Genomic DNA, 20,807 nt, shown 5'->3' on the forward strand with positions numbered 1-20,807 from the left:
GCAGTTTTTAGTTGCAGCTAGTTAGAGCGCTGTTTATCTTGTTGCTGACCCACAGCTGACACCCATAGGGCCTGCATGCTCACTTTTTATCATGGCTGGCAACCTTCCCCAGGAGCCTGGAGGCTACCTTGAAATCTTTTCCAGCACAATATTCTGGGCCAGCAGTACCCATCATTCAGATAGTTGTTGGCATGCAAAGTGAAATCCGTTTTCTGGCCATGTCTCCCTCCCTAGATTTGTGATGTTGGGAGCCAAGTCATGATGAAATCACGGGGCCTGTGCATCCGCGCATCCCACCATGCTGTGCTGTGATTCTTGAGGAAAGCAAGAGGGAACAGAGAACCCATAAATGAGCAGCAGTCAAGTCTCATGCATGCTATTGCCTAAAACTGCCTTGCTAAACACAAAACCTGGCCAGCCACCACCATTAAAGCAATGTGGACAGGCTACATGGGATGTCTTTCATTTTCCACGCAGACTCCCCAAGTCCCATGTTACAGAGCCTTCTCTTCCAAGTTCACTCACTGTTCTCAGTCCCATTTTCTGTGTTCTGAATCAAAGCTTGATCTAGTCTTCACCATTAGGAAGCCAACACTGTACACCCTGGATTCCTCAGCGCTGGGGAGGAAACGTAGGTAACCCATCATCAGGGCTCAGAAGCTTCGAGTTGGTACGCATCAATACCTAGAATATGGTTGGGTTCCCCCTTCCCACTTGGAGATCAATGCTTTGTTCTGCATGGTGCTTTTAAAAAGCATTGTCTTTTGGGATTCTGGAAGGACTGGTTCTAGAATAACTGCTCCCTGTGCAGATACAGAAAGTTGTATCTCAGAATGTATGTCACATTCCTCATAGAAAATGGCGCAGGGTTTGTGTATTGTATACCCATCTTTTCAGACATTTGAGACAAATTTGTAGACTATGTGTGCTGCCTAATACAATGTGACTGACTGACTGCCTTGTAAGTAGGTGTTATTCTGCTTTTCAGCACGGACACACGTTCCTGAGTGTGTTGACGCTCAAGTAGTTCAGTGCAGAGCTTCAGGAGTCACGGGTACGGAAGGACCATAGTTATTCCTTCCTCATGCTAATGAGAAAGTCAAAGCAATGTCCTCAACTTGACTTACTCTGTCTCCTTCATCTATTGTTTTAAAGTGGAGTTGTTCAGATTGATTACATTTGCCAACCTAACCTAGCTTCAGAGTTCTGAACACTTGGAGTTATGCAAGTGGAGTTAAGTTGCTGACCTGTGAGGAATGTAGTATCTGTAGGCTTGGGGAGGAAACAGGAACCATTCATACTGGAATAAAACAAAGAACACATCAAGGTCTCTACATGAGATATAGCAGCTTCAAAAAGCCCTTCTTTCCACAAAAGCAGCTTATGAAGCTGTGCAGGGGTGGCAACCAGGGAGACGTCCAAGCTGTGGCCACCTTCCACATGGGTCATTCTTTCAAATAGCCAAAGGCATAGGCTTGTTAGTCAAAATCCCCAGGCCTGAAACCTAACATACTCATAGCTGTGAATGTGCAATCTGTTCCTTAACTTGAGACTCAGTTCCCCCACACGAAAAGAAAGGGTGGTGTGGGTGATGCCTGCCATATAAGGTTATTGTTAGGATTGAACAACAACCTGTGCATAGAACATTGAGCACAGAACACAACAAAGAGCTAAGGCCTTTTGACAGCAAAGGCAGGGATGAGGGCAAAGGGGATCCCTGATTTACTGCTGGTGGCAACAAAAACTAATGCATTCCCTATGGGAACCCAGCATGGAGGCTGCTCACAAAACTGGAAACAGAACTTCATATGGCCCAGCTGTACCACCACTGGGGATACACCCAAATGACTTTCAGGTCTACAGCAGAGATGCACACACGTCCCCGTGTGTTAAAACTGTTCAAAATAGCTGAGATCTGAAACCAGCTTAGATGTCTATCGACAAGAGTTTGAGGGAAATATCGTTTATATTCACAATAAATTTTGTTTAGCCATAAAGGGAAGTGGATGGGAATGATTATGTTAAGCACGGCATCCCAGAATCGGAGAGACAATCACGACATGTTTCTCTATATGTTAAGCTTTGTGTGTGTGGGTGTGTGTGTGTGTGTGTGTGTGTAAATGTACGGGTATGGATGGAGGTATAGGTCATAAAACTAGAAAGAGGTCCAGGTGGGGAAGGAACTATAAAGGTTTGGGGAGGGGTGATACTAGAATATACATGACAGGAAAACAGAAAGGCATGTGGGAAGGGAGAACACTAGCCAAAGGGAAGCAAAGGGCTGGGGAAGGGCAAAAATAACTTGAAAGAGAACGGGCTTGTTTCAGCTCGTGTTCAGGGCTGCACATCACACAGAGAAGGAAAAAGAGACTGAGACTGAATCAGCTTCACGTATCACTTTGAGCATCAGGAAACATTGATGAATGCACCCTGCTACTCAGCTCACTTTCTCCTTTTAAATTCAGGCTAGTATTCCAGCCTAGGGAATGGAGCTGCCCAGTGTGGGCAGGCCTTCCCACTCCAGTTATCCTAATCAGGAGAATCCTTCACTAGCATGCAGAGGCCACCTCCCAGGCAACTCTAGATCTCATCAAACAGACAATGGAGATTAACTAGAATAGTTCGACAATGTTGTAATGAAGCCCATTTATTTGTGTGCTAATTTAGAAACTAATCTTAAGACCAAGAGCTCTGATGTAATGAAATTTTTATCCTTCAGAAATAGGGGGTCTCTCTCCTAGTTTATATCTTAATATTTGCAGCATTATGGTCTGCCGTAAAATGTTCATGTTTCTAGAACATGAGTAAGCTCTTTTGTAATTAGAAAGCAGGGGGTTGGTGACGGTATTATGTGGAAGCCGTATTGCTTCACGCAGATTTATTCCCAATGCAAGAAAAGCTGAAATAGAAAAATAACCACCGCTGTGGGAAAGGCTCTGCATGGCTTTCCATTTCATTTTCTCTTTAATTTTGAATGAATGCCTGCGATTGAAACCGCCTCCCTGGAGACGTGCACCCGCTGACGACCCCAGTCTCACAAGATGATGGCTCACTTCTTCTGTGTACTTTACTCCTGAGGGCCTCCACTGGCTCCCGGTGCCGAGCCTGCCGAGCTGAAAGCCTGGGTACCTGCTCCATTATGCTGTGCATATTTAATCCTGTTGGAAGCACCGTCCAGTCCTAATGGGCTGCCTATTTCGGCTTCCAGCTCACTGACTCCGATTTGGGTTACTGTTTCTGATGATGGACCAATTACAAAGTCGCCTGAGTTTTGAGTGCTGCGTCCCTTGCCCTACATTCCCTCCGTAAGCCTCATTACCTTTATTGCAGAATGTGAGATTTTTCAGGAATCCATGCAAGATATTTGAACAAATGCCCAATTTCTTTTAAGTCCCGAGGAAGGCAGCAACCATAGGATCAAAGACACGGGAAGCAACTAAACAGGGGGTCTGGGGCAGGGCAGGTGCTGCAAAGCTGGCCCCTCCCTGGAGGACTTCAGTTCTGTAGTTCTGAAAGCACCGCCCAGCCAGGCACTGAAGTGAGGAGCCAAGGTCCTAACCCCATCTTCCTGACCAAAATGGCACCTTTTCTATGTGTTTCCACCTCGGACAGACTCTGCATAGTAACATGGGTTATTTAAATATATTTCTGAGTGAATTTTTTCTCTTCAGTTTCTGGAAATGTATGCTTATAAATTCTTTTTGATTTTCTGTGTTTCCTACTTCTCTGGAATTCCTGTGGAAATTTGATTTTTTTTTTTAAGCCAAAGCCTTCATCGCATTCTGAATCTTATTAAAATTGTGTGTGTGTGTGTGTGTGTGTGTGTGTGTGTGTCCATGCACACGCGAGTGTTTCTGTGGGAGTGTGTGTGTGTTAGAATTCAGTGTCAGGCAGAAGGCATAAGAAAGAGGTAAAAGAATTTACCCAGCACATGAAAAGACAGAGGGAGAATATATGGAAATACACTGCAAAGAGGCAGCAGGCAGGCTTCTAGGGAGAGGGGACGGCCAGGCAGAAAGGGGGTGAAGCTACTTGGTCTTCATCTTATGTGTCAGTCCTCCTGGGTAGCTAGCCAGGCTGGCTTCGCGCTATTTTGTGAAGTGGTAAGTTTTATAGGGTCATTAGGAGTTAGGCCCTGGTGTCTGAACAAGACCCAGAAACCATTAGGGTCAGGCTGGAAGAACCTGCCCTGGTTGATAAAGTGACACTTTAGTTTTTTCCTTTGGGCCTTTGTCTTCACATTTTCTTTAACCTCGAACTCTCCGTGAGGGCAGGAGCTCTGTTTACCTCAGCTCTGTCTTTTATCCATTGTTCTTCATGCTACAGCTTTAATATAGTGAATATATGTAATAAATATTTAATACATTGAGCTGGGTGGTGGCAGCACATACCTTTATTCCCAGCAACCAGGAGGCAGAAGCAGATGAACCTCTGTGAGTTCAAGGCCAGCCCAGTCTACAGAGCAAGTTCCAAGGACAGTCAGGGCTGCCTTGAAAACCCACAAGGAAAAAACAAAGATTAATAAATCATCAAGTCTCCCCAAAATATTGATTTTCATGTGGGCCCCTTTTTAAAGAGTGTCTAACAAAATGTACTGTTAATTCTAGCATACAGGTTAGAAGACAGATTTGTAAGGTCTTTTTTATTATTATTATTATTTCTTCTTATTTTACGGGCTTAAGTGTTTTGCCTGCATGTATGGCTGTGCACCATGTGCACGCAGAAGCCAGAAGAGGGCATCAGATCCTTGGGAACTGGAATTATGGGTGATTGGGAGCAGCCATGTGGGTGCTGGAAACAGAATGAGGGTCTTCTGGGTGCTTGTAACCACTGAGCCATCAGTCCAGCCTCTAGAACATGGAGTTTTACACTAACATTTTCCCAGTGTTGTTTCTGGAAACTATTCCGGCAGAGTAAAAACCAGAAAATAAGGTAAGAACATCTCCAATAAAACTTTTTTGTCCGTGCCTTCCCCCCACACCGCCACGGTGCTCAAACACAACAGCTTTAGGCCCACTTGCTTCTTACTCCACACGCTAAGAACACTCTGCCCCCAGAAAGGGTCCCCAAGACAGTTTAGGTAAGGCCACTAATAAAATCCTACTGAACTAGAACACCAGTGAAGATTGGAGGTTAGCATGGGATTTGATATGCGCCACAGGTATACACCAAATGCTCCATTCATGGGAGGCAAGGGAAGATAAGGGAAGTGGCTGTCTGTGGCAGATAGAAACCCATTTCCCAGATTCCCCAGAAACAGTGCATGCAAGCCTCTCTCTCTGCCAGAAATCCTATGTTTGGCCTGAACTGAACCCACACTGCATTTAGGGACATTAGTGGGGGCTGGAGCTTCCCTTTGGCCCCAAACACCTTTCTCCACCAGTAGCATACTTGTGAGACTTGACACCAGTCTTCCACTTTTACCACTGGTTTAATTAAGCAGAGGAAGTGTGATGTGTGTGCGCAGCTCTTTTAAAAAGCTTATGTGCAACATCAATATGTATTGTAGGATACACAGAATTACCTGGAGGATAACTGAGATTAAAGGATCATAAGACAGTAGACTTCATTCATTACAAAATGGGTGGCTGTCTTAGGGTTTCTATTGTTGCGATGAAGCACCAGGACCAAGAAGCAGGTTGGAAAGGGAAGGTCTGTTTGTTTCCACATTGCTGTTCATCACCAAAGGAAGTCAGGACAGGAACTGAAGCAGGGCAGGAATCTAGAGGCAGGAGCTGATGCAGAGGCCGTGGGAGGTACTGCTTGCTGGCTCATTTCCCATGGCTTGTTCAGCCTGCTTTCTTACAGAACCCATAATGGGCTGGGCTCTCACCCCCATAGATCACTAATTGAGTAAATACCTTACAAGTGGATCTCATGGAGGCATTTCCTCAGCTAAAGGCTTTTTTCTTTCTGATGACACACAGAAATGTTGTATCAAGTTGACACACAAAACAAGCCAGTACAGTGGACTAAGGAGAAATGTTTTTTTTTTTTAATTAACAAGCAACAGATTTAGCTGGGCTGTGCTGACAGTTCCTGCTTCTCTTTCCAAGACTCTGGAGGCTGACCGATTTCCAAAGAGACTACAAGTTTAGAAAAAGAAAACAGAAACAAAATTGCAGGTGACTCCTCAGACAGAGCACTTGCTGACAGACAGACAGACAGACAGACAGACAAAAAGCAAGGTCCTGTGGTGATGTTCAGGGACAAATGTAGGTCTGGGGTGACAGGGATGGGGTCAGCTCCTTTAACTGAAGTATACAACCTCCATCCCCACCTGTACTGACTGGTTTTGTGTCAACTTGACACAGGCTGGAGTTATCACGGAGAAAGGAACTTCAGTTGAGGAAATGCCTCCATGAGATCCATCTGCAAGGCATTTTCTCAATTAGTGATCAAGAGGGGAGGGCCCATTGTGGGTGGTACCATCCCTGGGCTGGTAGTCTTGGGTTCTATAAGAAAGCAAGCTGAGCAAGCCAGGGGAAGTAAGCCAGTAAGTAACATCTCTCCATGGCCTCTGCCTCAGTTTCTGCTTCCTGACTTGCTTGAGTTCCAATCCTGACATCCTTTGGTGATCAACAGCAATGTGGAAAGTGTAAGCTGAATAAACCCTTTCCTCCCCAACTTGCTTCTTGGTCATGATGTTTGTGCAGGACTAGAAACCCTGACTAAGACACCACCCCTACCCCTCAGTGAGTATTCCAGCTTCATTCTGTTGCTGTAATAAAGCACACTGATCAACAGCAACTTAGGGGAGAAAAGGGTTTGTTTCAGTTTCCTGGTTATAGTCCATCATTGAGGAATGGCAGGGTCGAAACTCAAGCAAGAACTTGAAGTAGAAACCATGAGAAAATGCTGCTTACTATACGGCTCACTCAGGTTCATATTTAGCTAGCTTATTTCTATAGCCTAGGGAATGGTACTGCCCACAGAGGGCTAGACCCTCCTACATCAATTAATCAATGTAGACCCTCACAAATGTGTGTACAGGCCAGTCTGATCTGAATTCCTCAGCTGGGACGCCCTTCTCAGAAGACTCCAGGCTGTGTGAAGCTAATAGCGAGAGCTAATTAGACAGTGAGTGTGCAGGACTCAACTCACTGGCTGCTGTCCAGCTGCTTCTGAACTTTTCAGAATGGATAAAATACAATCTTAAACATGAAGTGATAGGACTGGAGAGAGAGCTCAGAAGATAAGTGTGTGTACTGCTCTTGCGGCAGGCCCAAGTTTAGTTCCCATCACCCACAGCTGCCTATAGCTCCAGTTCTAGGAGGATCTAAAACAGTCCTCTCAGCAACTCAAGCACGGGTTGTACTCACATATACATACACATATGTATGTGTTCACACGTATAACTCAATACTAATAAATACTAAATAATAACAAAATTTAAAAGAATGGACTTATAGCAAATAGCTATAGTAAATTACTATAGCAATAAGTAATGTGTGGATAGTTCTTTGGGTATTGTGAACTATCAACAGTTTGCTCCCAAAACAATGCTTTTGTTAGTTAGTTAGGGAAGACATAGGAAAGTGACACAAAACGGGTGGTTTACACAACAGGAAGTGTGCTGCCTCACAGTCCAGATTGCTAGTTTAGTTACCTCTGAGAGTGAGGAGCGGGGATGGATTCCTTCTGTCTGCCCTGGACCCTGGAGACTGCCAGCTTGATTTCCTCAATTCATACATCTCTGCCTTCACCTTCATCTGCCGTTCTCCCTACGTGTATGTGTGTGTGTGTGTGTGTGTGTGTGTGTGTGTGTGTGTGTGTGTTTGCAATTTTGCTATTTTTAACTTAATTTACTTTTTGAAACTGTCCCATCATGTTGCCTACACTGATTTTGAGTCCCTGGGCCAAAAGGGGTTCCTCTTGCTTCAGCCTCTGGACCAGTCGGGATAACAGGTATACACAATGCTGTCAGCTTAATTTCTCCTTTTTGTAAGGACAGCTACTCCAGTTTTATCTCATTTGAATTCATCACATCTGCAAAGACCCCATTTGTAAGGGAGTCACATTCTGTGGTACTAGCCTAAGGACTTGGGGATGGGTAAATATATTCAAACTACGACATGTTTCTAGTAAGCAGAGCGAATGGAAGATTGCTCATGTCCCATCTTATAAAGAAACGAGTCTCAGAAGGTGATCAGATAGTCAAAGGAAGGGAAAAGCCTTCACAAAGGCAAGTGGCAAGCCACAAGGTCCTCCTCACTTTCAGTGTGACGAGTTATTCTCAGGCCTGGTGAGTAAGGGACAGAGAGGGGAAGCAGTCACTGAGATCTTATGGAAACAGGTTAGCAGGTGCCCTGTTTTAAGAGTACCTCTTACTGCCCATGGCTGAACCTCAGCAGGGCTTGTGCTCCAAGGCAACTGTGGACTCATAGGTTTCCTTGCCAGTCAGCTCTCTGTGATGGGCCCATCCTGAGCCAAAGGGAGGCAGGTACAATGAGCCCATTCAGGACGGAAAGTATCAAGCTGTGTGCATCCTTTCTCTGGCTGTAACATTCTTTGCTTTCCTAGGCTCTTTTGTCCTGCCTGTTGAATAACCGCAGTGTAGGTGTGAGGCATGTGTGAGTCACTGGCGGCTGTGTGCCCACTCCTGATGCTGTCCATGGCAGGGCACGCAGCAGAGGACGAGCCTCTCAGAAATGGCTTTTCCAATGCACCCCTGACCTGTGCCTTTTGTTCTGCCCTGGTCAAACCCAATGCTCTCCTGAAGCATGGGTTACCCTAAGTCAGTAGTTTTCAACCTTCCCAATGTTGAGACCCTTTAATACAGTTCCTCATGTTGTGGTGACCCCCAACCATAGAATTATTTATGTTGCTACTCCATAACTGTAATTTTGAGACTGTTATGAATTATAATGTAAATAGTTGTGTTTTCTAATGGTCTTAGGGAACCCCCATGAAAGGGTTGGTGAACCCCACCCCGAAAGGGGTCTCAACCCACAGGTTGACAATTGTGGGGCTGTGGGGGAGAGAAGAGAGTGGGAGAGAACCCACGTCCTGCCAGAGTTCCAGTGCTCTGGGCAGGCAGATGCGGGAGGACTGCCACACGCTTTCCACGTGGCCCCGAGTGGTGTCTGGCTGTGTTAAGCCACTGACCCCACATGGTGGGTGGTGGACAAGGGGCAGCCCCAGGTACTAGGTTCTCAGCGTCCGGTATCCCACGCTAGATATGGCGGAGGAGCTGAGAACAGAATAGGGAGGAAAGGGAAGGGGGAGAGGGGGTGCTGGATGGTTCCCACATGGGCGAGAGTGCTTGGTCCTGGCTGCAGGTCATTAAGAGAAAGCCTATCCCATCGTTCAAGCACGGTGGGCCTTGATGAGCAGACAGTCTATGGTTTAGAGCTTTATTGTAGAAAGGCAGGAAGAAAGAGAGAAGGTAGAAAGAGAGAGGGACCAGCCATAGCCACATGGAGAGAGGGGGGAAGGGAAAGAGAGAAGGAGGGCTAGAAAGTAAGAAAGGTGAGGGCTTAAAGAGAGCGAGGAGGGGCCAAGCAGCCCCTCTTATAGTGGGCTGGGCTATCTTGCTGTTGCCAGGTAACTGTGGGGAGGAACATACCTGGCTATAGTCAGGTAACTGTGGGGGTGGAGTCTAGCCAGAATGCCAGAAGCTTGGGACATTGCCTGATTGAGTCACAGAATTATGGATGGGCACCTGATTCTGAGAACATGGCTCGCCTTTCCGTTCCTTGTAGATTTCTCTATTGGGTCATCAGAGCGTGCCCCATTCAACCAAAATAGGCTGCCTATCACAGTCCCACTGACAACCACTGCTTAAGTATATAAGAAGGACATTTTTCCCCACACCTACTGCCTACCTCCACTCTGATGAGCACTAGACAACGTAACTGAGTGCAGATCTGAGAGACAGAGTCTAACCTTGGCTCTGCCACTTGATAAGTGACTTTGGGGAAGATGCATAATCGCCATGTCACTCATGAAGTGGAGGCAATGCACATGAAGTCATTGGCTGGGGGGATGATATAAGCTGTAACTGGTATGTGGGACAACATGTCTATCACACAATTCAAGCAGACAGTGAGTGGAAACAACACCCTCTCATCTAACATTTTCTTTCTCAAGTGTCATTTGTTAATCTGTTAATTAACAGTTGTCAGAATTCATGTCAAAAATCGGACAGTGTTTGTGTCTGGATGATGGAATTGTGGATAATTTTATTTTCTATTTTTAGTTGATTATTTAAGATTCTAAACTTCGTTTAGTAAATATATATAATATGTATATTATACACACACACACATATATATGTGTATATATGCATATATATATGTGTATATATATATATATATATATATATATATATATATTAATTGTAGTGTTGGAGGTGGAGCCTAAGGCCTTGAGCACACTAAATATGTGGGTTTTTAAACTGAAAAACATTATTTTATAAATATATTTTGATCATGATTTCTCCCCCTCCAATCCCTCCCAGATCCTCCCTACCCACCCAACTTTATGTTTTCCCTCTCTTAAAAAACAAGTAAAAACCCACAAAACCAAAAATGAGAACAATCAAAGACTAGTTAACAAAAACTGCCAAAACAAAGCAAAATGAAACAGAAAGTCCATAGAAATACTGAGTTTGTCTTCTGCTGGGCATGCACCCTGCCCTTCTGTGTGGTTTGTCCACCCAGTGAGACTCTATTAGAGAAAGCTGATCTTTTCTTTCCGGTCAGAGATCAATTGCAGATAGCTTCTTGGTCAGAGTACTGAGGGGCGGGGGTTGGGTGGGAGGTGGTTATGTCCACTTTCCCCATTCAGTGCTGCCACTCCATCTGGCTTAAACCTGTTCAGGTTTTGTGTGTTTGTTGTAATGTCCCTCTTTTGTCTCTAATTTTTATTCATTTGAATCTTCTCTCTGTGTAGTTTGGTTAATTTGGCTAAGGGTTTCTCAAAGAACTAGCACTTAGTTTCTTTGATTCTCTGTGCTGTTTTTTGCTGTATGCTTCCATGTGTCCCATGGGTTTGCTGTGGGCTTCCTTCTGCTGTGTCCTATGGGTTTGGGTAGGTTGTGTTTTTGTTCAGTCCTAAGAAGCTTTTAAGTTCCTTCATTTCTGCATGGACCCATTTTATATTCATTAGTGAGTTGTTCAGTTGTCATGAGTTTATATATTTTCTACTGTTTCTATTGTTGATATCAAGTTTTAATCCATGGTGGTCAGATAGGGTGCAGGGAGTCGTTTCTATTTTCTTATATCTCTTGAGACATACTTTGTATCCTAGTGTGTGGTCAGTTTTGGAGAGAGTCCTATGAGCTGCCAAGAAAGAAGTAAATCCACTAGACTAGTGTTTGTGGAGTTTTCTGCAGATGTCTGCTAGATTTATTTAATACTGTAGTGATATACGTGAAGGCTCTAGAACAACAGAATAAATAACACCTCAAAGGCTAGAGGGCAAGAAATAAACCCAGGGCTGAAACAAGCAAACACAAACAACACAAAGAATCGAAGAAACTAAGAGTTAGTTCTTTGAGAAAACCAAGAAGATTGAGAAACCCTTAGCTAAATCAACCAAAGGACACAGAGAGAAGCTCCAAATGAATAAACATTAGAGACGAAAGGGGGCAACCCAACAAACACAGAGACTGTGGCATCACACATAGGAGTGGGGTGCTGGAGTCACGCACTCTCACTGGGTGAGGTCAGTGTGTGAGGTTGGCTGCAATGGTGTTTCTTTATGAACTTTCCTGCCTTAAGCTTTTCCTTTAATTCCTTTTCACAGATTGGAAGCTTATCTGAGAGGGGTCTTGCCCTGAGGTCACCACTCCCTCTATTCCGTTTAATATCGAGCTTTCCATCTCCTTAAGCACTGGGCTTAGCTTCCTTACACTTCCTGGTGCCGTTTTCTCCTCACACTGTACATTCTGTATTTTTCTTTGCTCAGTTTAATCCTTTTAATTATAGATCTGGATAAGTGTGACCACTAATAACCATATGATATAGTTAATATTAGGCTGTTTTGAAATTTCCCCTGCAAACATCATTAATCCAAACCTCTTCAATTTAGCCTCAAGCAATTTTTTTTGAATAAGGGCAGAACGCAGCCACACTCTTCTCCAAAATATCATAAGAATAATTTATTACCATTCTTCCCTTCTGAAACCTCTTTAGCTGGGCCTCCACCATTCAAGTCACCCTTAGACCCACTGTCTTCTACACTCCTTCTAGTGTGGCCCAGTAAGACTCTACATAAAGCATTCAACTGCTTTCCTAATCAAAGTCCCAAAGTCCATATTCTGACAACAAGCAATACAGTCAGGCCTGCCACGACAATACCTGTTCCTTGGAACCAACTTCTTTCTTAGTCTGTGTTCTGTTGCTGTGAAGAGACACCATGACCAAGGCAACTATGAAAAAGAGAAAACAGAAAGAGAGAGACAATGGACCTGGCTTGGACTTTTGAAACCTCAAAGCCCACCCCCTCTGACATACTTTCTCCATCAAGGACACGCCTTCTCTTCTTTCTTAAGTAACTCCACTCCCTGATGACTAAGTATTCAAATATAGGATCCCATGGGGGCCATTGTCATTCAAAACACCACAGTGCCCTTCTATTTGGTACATAAATGTTTAGAATTGCAATATACTCTTGGGTTTTTTTCTTTAATGCATATGTAGTATCCCTTCCTATCTCTTCTGATTGTTTTTGGTTTGAAATCTATTTTGTCAGCTATTAAATACCTTCTTCTGCTTACTTCTTGGGTCCATTTCCTTGGAATGGCTTTTCCCATCATTTTACCCTGAGATGATATCTATCCTTTATGATAAACTATATTTCTTGGATACAGCAGAAAAGTGAATCCTGTTTTCTAATTCAATCTGTTACTCTTTGTCTTTTTACTAATATTGTGAACTATCAATTTACTAATATTGAGAGGTATCAATGAAGTGTGTTTATTGATTTCTATTATTTTGTTGTGGTGGTGCGCCCCTTCCCCCAGTCTTTGATGCACTGTTCTGAGAGTATTTATTCCTTGTATTTTCTTGGATGTAGTAAACCTCTTCTAACATAAGTTTTCATTCTAACGCTAATGTCTTCTGTAGAGCTGGACTATAGTTAGATACTGCTTAAATGTGGTTTCATCAAGAAATGCTTTTCAGCCGGGCGTGGTGGTACACGCCTTTAATCCCAGCACTTGGGAGGCAGAGGCAGGTGGATTTCTGAGTTCAAGGCCAGCCTGGTCTACAGAGTGAGTTCCAGGACAGCCAGAATACACAGAAAAACTCTGTCTCGAAAAAGAACCAAAAAAAAATATATATATATAACTATATATATATATAACTATATATAAATATATAATATATATAAATATATATAATATATAAATATATATAAATATATATATAGCTATATATATATATATAAAATAAAAAATAAAAGGAAATGCCTTTCTTTTTCCATTTAATGTAACTGATAGTTTTGCTGGATATAGTAGTCTAGACTCTCATCTCAGAATTTGTAGAACATCTCTCCAGGTCTTTCTGGCTTTCAGTGAAAAGTTCAGTGTTATTCTAATGGGTCTGCCTTTAGATGTTATTTGTTTTGTTTTTCACTTACAGTTTTTAAAATCCTTTCTTTTGTCCTGTACATTCAGGGTTTTGATTGTTTCATGGGGAATTTCTTTTCTGGTCTTCTCATTTGGTATTCTGTGTGTATCTAGGACTTTGATAGTCATCTCTTTATTTAAATTGGGAAAATGTTCTTTTAGAATTTTATTAAAAACATTTTTTGTGACTTTAATCTGGGTTTTTTCTCCTTCCTCTATTTCTACTGTTCATCAGTTTGGTCTTCTTATTATGTAGCAGATTTCCTGGATGATTTGTGCCTAGACTTTTTTAGATTTAACATTTTCTTTGACTAAGGTATCCATTTTTCTACCTTGTCTTCAATACCTGAAATCCTCTCTCCCATGTCTGGTAATCTGTCAGAGAAGCTTATCTCTGTGACTTTTGTTTGACTGCTAAAGTTTTTCATTTTCATTTCCAGTTTTATTTTAGCATGGATTTTCTTTGGTGATTCTATTTCTATTTTCAAGTCTTAAAATGTTTTCAGTATTTCATTTAACTGTTTGTGTTTCTTCCAGTCTTCATTAGGGAATTGATTCATATCTTCTTTAATGTCTTCAAACATATTCATAATTGCTATTTCAAAGTCCTTGCCTTATGCTTCAGCTAAACTGCATTTCTCAGGGTTTATTGAAATAGCTTTACTAGCTTTTAGAGAAGGCATATTGTCTTGAGTATTCATGTTTGTTTTTGCATGGGGATCCAGGCATCTGTAGTTATAATGTTTGGGGTATTTCTTGGCATAGATAGCTGGTCTTTTTTGAGTGGATAGTTCTGTTCTGTGTTTGTTCTTGCCCAGTTTGGATCCTAGAAAAGTATGGTGGCTAAGGGGTCTCAGATAAAGATTGCTTCTGTCAGGTGGCAGGTAACACAAAGAAATAGATATGAGCTAAGAGGAAAGGTAGGGATGGCAGAAGGAAGACAGGGTCCCAGGAAGAAATCCTGTTCTTCTCTGTCAATAGGCAGAGTACCCAGGAAGTAGATTTTTTGTTTGTTTTGTTGTTTGTTTGTTTGTTTCAAGACAGGGTTCTCTGTGCAGCCCTGGCTGTCCTAGAACTCACTCTGTAGGACAGGCTGGCCTTGAACTCAGAAATTCCCCTGCTTCTGCCTCCCAAGTGCTGGGATTAAAGGCGTGCACCACCACTGCCTGGCAGAAGTGGATTTTGGGGGGAGAGGTCCTGCAGGTAGGTTAAGAGCAAGTCTAGAGTGGCTGGAATGGTGGACAAGAAGGATGGTGAGTCCCTACTGTTGTGATTTCTCTGGTCGAAAGTGTTTCTACAGATCAGCAGTTGACACAAAGGAATGGAGATGGCCTAGATGGGAGAAATGAAAGGGTCAGTGGGAAAGAGCTAAGGGGATCCTGGGTTTGCACCATGAGGTGGAGTCCTCAAAGAATGGAGGTAGGGTGGAAGGTGGGACTCCTGTAGGCAGCCTGTGGAGTAGGTAAGTCAGATGTGCGGTTCTAAGCACATGCTCTATTGCTGTATCACACATCACCAGCCCACTCATTTAAAATAAAGGGCAGAAGACAGTCACTGAGGACTTACAAGCATGGTAGATCATCTATGAATGGATACAAAGTCAGAAAGGCAAGCCCAGGAGAGGTGAAAGTCTCCAGAAAGAATCAAGAAAAGAAAACAATAATATAAGGAGGTGGGCAGAGTTGCTAAGGGTAATGCTGAGCTGAACGTAAGTTTTCTTCATGTGCCATTGGGCAATATGAAAAGATTGTTACCATCAGTCTGACTCCAACAGTGGCCTTCTCTGATCTGGAAATAGAGAAGTAAGATGACACTATCAGATGAAAGGGGAGTTTCTTCAACTGTGCCCGGACTCCAGTGGGATGGACATGGCATCACTGAGACCTCTTTCTTTCTTTCTTCCTTCCTTTCTTCCTTCCTTCCTTCCTTCCTTCCTTCCTTTCTTTCTTTCTTTCTTTCTTTCTTTCTTTCTTTCTTTCTTTCTTCCTTTCTTTTTGTTTTTTATTTTATTAAATATTTTCTTTATTTACATTTCAAATGCTTTCCCAAAAGTTCCCTATACCCTCCCCCACCCTGCTCCCCTACCCACTCACTCCCACTTCTTGGCCCTGGCTTTCCCCTGTACTGGGGCATATAAAGTTTGCAATACCAAAGGGCCTCTCTTCCTAGTGATGGCCAACTAGGCCATCTTCTGCTACATATGCAGCTAGAGACATGAGCTCTGGGGGTACTGGTTAGTTCATATTGTTGTTCCACCTATAGGGTTGCAGAACCCTTCAGCTCCTTGGGTACTTTATCAAGCTCCTCCATTGGTGGCCCTGTGTTCCATCTTATAGATGACTGTGAGCATCCACTTCTGTATTTGCCAGGCACTGGCATAGCCTCACAAGAGACAGCTATATCAGGGTCCAAGACCTCTTTCTAAGATACCTATTTGTAGGAGGAGCTCATGTGAGAGAAAAGCTTGAGAATGCCTTAGATGGCATATATTATATGGGGCACTTGTGAGGCACTGTGTCAGCTACAACAGAGAAGTGACTTGGTGTTTCTCCATTTCTGTCCACAGTATTATTAACATCATCATCATCCTGGCTGGGGCCATCGCACTCATCATTGGCTTTGGCATTTCAGGTATGTGCCATCTAACCAAAGTCCACACTGCGTCCATCTCCCGTAAACCTCTTCTCACTCACTGGGACATGTGAAGGAAAGGATTTCTCCCCAGAGGACTTCAAAGCAGACACTTGCTCTCCGTACTGGGTCCTCTTTGCGTTACACATTTAACTCCATAGGCATTACTCCCTCCTAAACAGGAGCCTCAGGTAAAGGGAGAGCTGACCATGACTTCCACACCAAGTAGGAAATACGTGCCACAATAACCGCTCTTCAAAGGCAGTTAGCTCATGTCAGCCACAGGAAGCCCGCACACCCCTCTTCTGATAGGCCATGTCTCTATAGAGCATCTATTATGGATGCTGTTAATTACGATGTAGTTAGGCCAGCAGCTGTCTTCTCTAAGGCTAGTTGTTTGCTGTTTTTCATAAACTGCCTGACTAGGGCCAATGTACTTATTTTAACTTGGTCTGTGACCAAGCTGTCACTTTATGATTTTAGTCTTTATAGTTTCAGCTGTCACTTTCCTACATCACTATCCTCTAATATCTGGTTATTAAACAGTGACAAAAAGGCCTGAACGAAACAAGACTTGCTATATGTGTTTGTTATGACAAGGCATAAGTATTCTTTCCCACTTTCCTTATCATCAAAATATATTCTACTTACTTTAAAATTGAGTTTCTCTGGTGTTTCAAAAGATTTTAGTTGTACTTTTAATTATGTGGCTATATGTCTGAGGATAGGTTTGTGCTCTTGAGTACAGTGCCCAAGGAAGCCAGAAGAGGGTGTTAGACCCTGGAGAACTGGGTTAAGGTGGTTGTGCACTGCTCAGTATAGTTGATGAGCCAAACTTGGGACCTGTGAAAGAGCACTAGGCACTTTTTTTTTCTGAGTATTTTAACTTTCTTTTTTATTATTAGATATTTTCTTTATATACATTTCAAATGCTATCCTGAAAGTTCCCTATACCCTCCTCCCCCCCCCCCCCCCGCCCTGCTCCCCTACCCACCCACTCCCACTTCTTGGCCCTGGAGTTCCCTGTACTGGGGCATATAAAGTTTGCAATACCAAGGGGCCTCTCTTCCTAGTGATGGCCGACTAGGCCATCCTCTGCTACATATGCAGCTAGAGACATGAGCTCTGGGGGTACTGGCTAGTTCATATTGTTGTTCCACCAATAGGGTTGCAGAACACTTCAGCTCCTTGGGTACTTTCTCTAGCTTCTCCATTGGGGACCCTGTGTTCCATCTTATAGATGACTATGAGCATCCACTTCTGTATTTGCTAGGCACTGGCATAGCCTCATACGAGACAGCTATACCAGGGTCCCTTCATCAAAATCTTGCTGGCATATGCAATAGTGTCTGGGTTTGGTGGCTGGTTGTGGGATGGATCCCCGGGTGGGGTAGTCTCTGGATAGTCCATCCTTTCGTCTTAGCTCCAAACTTTGTCTCTGTAACTCCTTTCATGGGCATTTTGTTCCCTATTCTAAGGAGGAATGAAGTATCCACCCATTGGTCTTCCCTCTTCTTGATTTTCTTGTGTTTTGCAAATTGTATCTTGGGTGTTCTATGTTTCTGGGATAATATCCACTTATCAGTGAGTGCATATCTAATGACTTCTTTTGTGATTGGGTTACCTCACTAAGGATGATATTCTCCAGATACATCCATTTGTCCAAGAATTTCATAAATTCATTGTTTTTAAAAGCTGAGTAGTACTCCATTGTATAAATGTACCACATTTTCTGTAACCATTCTTCTGTTGAGGGACATCTGGGTTCTTTCCAGCTTCTGGCTATTATAAATAAGGCTGCTATGAACATGGCAGTAGGCACTTTTAATCAGGGAAACACGTTTCCAGTCACTTGTTTTTCTTTCTGACTTGTAGTTCGGGCTGGGAACTGGCTATGAGTATTATCAGATCGCTCCTGGTCTATGGCTTGCTTGCCTTTTCACTCTAATAGATTTCTATGAACAAATGGTCTTCATTTTAACATAGCCAAATTCATCAATTTTTTTCCTTCATATGCAGAACTTAATCTAATCTATTTATTTATTTATTTATTTTTACCTTCCTTGAGGTCATGAAAATCTCCAAATTTCTAGAAGCTTCATTGCTTTATTGGTGGACAGTATGCTCACAAACCATCTAGAGTGGCTTTTACCGTATACCGGTCAAGATTAAATATTTCCATGTGGTTATCCAGTAGACCCAATGCCATTAATTGAAAACATTCTTCCCTCTAGTGCATCCATCATCATAAAACAGCGATCCATGTGTGTGCTAATACATTTCTGAACTTGCTGGTCTGTTTCATTCTAATACAGATGGTTCTTGATTTATAATGGTGATACATTCCAGTCCCAATTATATGTTGGAAACATTGCAAGTTCTGTCCATTTAATACACCCAACCTGTCACACAGCATACTTGGCACACAACACACTGCGGAGTGTGCCCATTGGCTCTGTGAACACGTAGCCTAGTAGGAGCTACTGGTGCCAGCATCACCAGCACAGAAGCACATAAAAGGTCAAAATTTGGAGTATACTTTTTACTGAATGCATATCGTTTTTGCTCCATCATGAAGTCTAATAATCACAAACTAAACCATCATATTGGGACCCTACCCATCTTCCCTTTTAATTACCTTCATTTGATTTGCGTTATTTTATCAATTTTCCTGCCTCTAAATTTTGGGTCTTCTCCTCTTAACCCCTAGTTAAAGGGTGTTCAGGAGGAAAGGAGATGTGGCAGTAGGAAGGTCCCTGGGCACGGTAAACACCTCCAGCTCTGCAATACCAGTCACTGGCTGGCCTCTCCAATGGTTCCACACTGCAGGGGGGGGGGGGAGAATCAGAGATAGATGGCTCTCAATTTTGACAATGGCATGCCCTTTGGGAGGTAACTTAACTTTGCAGAATCAGTTTTCTTGCTGTTAAAATATTCAAGATCAATGTGCGAGAACCTAGAGACGACTCATTAACTTCCCAACATGTTCATGTGACAAATGGCTGCCACAATTTGATACCACAAATGCTATTAATACACATTTTCTATTATCAACACACTCATTTAGTGCCTCTTGGAATCTGCACAATTTCCTGACCACCCTAAGGTAGACCTCTTTTGAAGCTAGGGTGCTCAAGACAAACAGCTATCATCTAATAATGCTCCAACTTTGGACAATTGGATATGCCTCTATTCACTTATCAGAAAGATTATTCAATTTGTTTAGAAAATATTTGATATTTCCAAACACTGCAGTCGCCAGGCATGGTGGAGCATGCCTTTAATCCCAGCACTTGGGAGGCAGAGGCAGGCGGATTTCTGAGTTTGAGGCCAGCCTGGTCTACAGAGTGAGTTCCAAGAATAGACAGGGCGATACAGAGAAACCCCGTCTCGAAAAAACAAAAAAACAAAAAACAAAAAAACACTACAGTCATTTGTAAACATAGCTCTTCTCATTTCTTATATTTATAATCATTAGCTGTCTTATTTTAAATTTTTTATATTTATGTACTGTGATGTTGGGGCTCAAGCCTAGGGTCTTAAACATACCAGACAAGTACTCTGTCACTGAATTACACCCTCAGCCCTATCTTTTTATTCTTAAAGTGGTGATATCTTTAAAATGGGTTGACTCTTGACATATTTCAGTCTGAACTTAGTTGTCAGCAAAACATGCTAGAAGGAGCTGGGCTAAGTGCCATATGAGACTGGTTTGATCCTGACTCCCCTGCTTGCTAGACACAGGGCACTAAGCAAGTCACTAGCCTCAGAGTTTCTTTATGCTCATTCATAAAATGGGTCTGATGTTCATTTTTACCTCTGTGGCTTAAAATGAGCCACTAAGAGCAAAGCATTCAGTGAGACATTCCTTTCTTACCTCCCAAGGCCTCGATCTGCTGTCTAAAATAGTTGGAGTCAATGTTTTCCATATCCATGGTTTAAAGTTTAGCATGGCAAGTTGGGGACAGCGTTAGGCCCTTGCTTGGATTGTTTCATTTAAAAGTTAAAAGTTAAAGACCTCAGGAGGGTACACTCTCATTTTATATGTAAAAGCATGAATTAAGGTCTTGTCCAGTGTCACATACCCAGAAAGTGACAGAACTAGGACCCAGAGTGATATAGTCACCATGTTCCCAGATGCCCACACTCTGCCATATCCCTACATCTTCCCTTTCTTTCTCCTGACCTAGCATCTTTCCTAGTTTCCTCGTATAAGCAACTGCTACACGCCCATTTTCCTCTTTGGCTAGCATGGTACCTACCCATAGGTATCATCCCAGCCTGGAACAGGATGTGTGTTTCTGTCACTAAGTCATGAAGTATGGTGCATTCTGCACAGCTGCACTACAGTCATTGCTACAAGGACCCTCAGATAACGGCTTCTAGTATGTTTTACACCACTGAAATGTATAAAAACCTATACTGCATTGTGTCAAAGGACAGTTCATTTCCTAACTTTTATCCAGTGCTCCCCCATCACAATTTCTATGAAATGTTTACCTCATGTTTCTTATACCCACCCCCAAATATCCCTGCTTCTACAGGGGAGAAGCAATTAAACATTTCTCACCTGTGTGGCTATGTTGAGACTACTACTTGC

The 20,807-nt window shown here is 42.9% G+C and overlaps 1 protein-coding gene across 2 annotated transcripts in view; it reads left to right on the forward strand.

Moving 5' to 3' along the window:
• Window positions 1–20,807, forward strand: part of Vtcn1 (V-set domain containing T cell activation inhibitor 1) — a 71,464-nt gene that overhangs the window by 33,160 nt on the left and 17,497 nt on the right. Inside the window, exons 1-2 of one of the 2 annotated variants that reach the window (XM_030252620.1) lie at window positions 9,042–9,116; window positions 16,143–16,207. Coding sequence is in view for 1 of the 2 variants with exons in the window: in NM_178594.3 (NP_848709.2) it covers window positions 16,143–16,207 (65 nt within the window). In the remaining variant the exon portion in view is untranslated. Of the gene's footprint in view, window positions 1–9,041; window positions 9,117–16,142; window positions 16,208–20,807 lie in introns of those variants that run through there. The other variant, NM_178594.3, reaches the window with a different exon arrangement.

This window comes from Mus musculus, chromosome 3, assembly GCF_000001635.26.
Source record: "Mus musculus strain C57BL/6J chromosome 3, GRCm38.p6 C57BL/6J".
NCBI classification, from domain to species: Eukaryota; Metazoa; Chordata; class Mammalia; order Rodentia; family Muridae; genus Mus; species Mus musculus.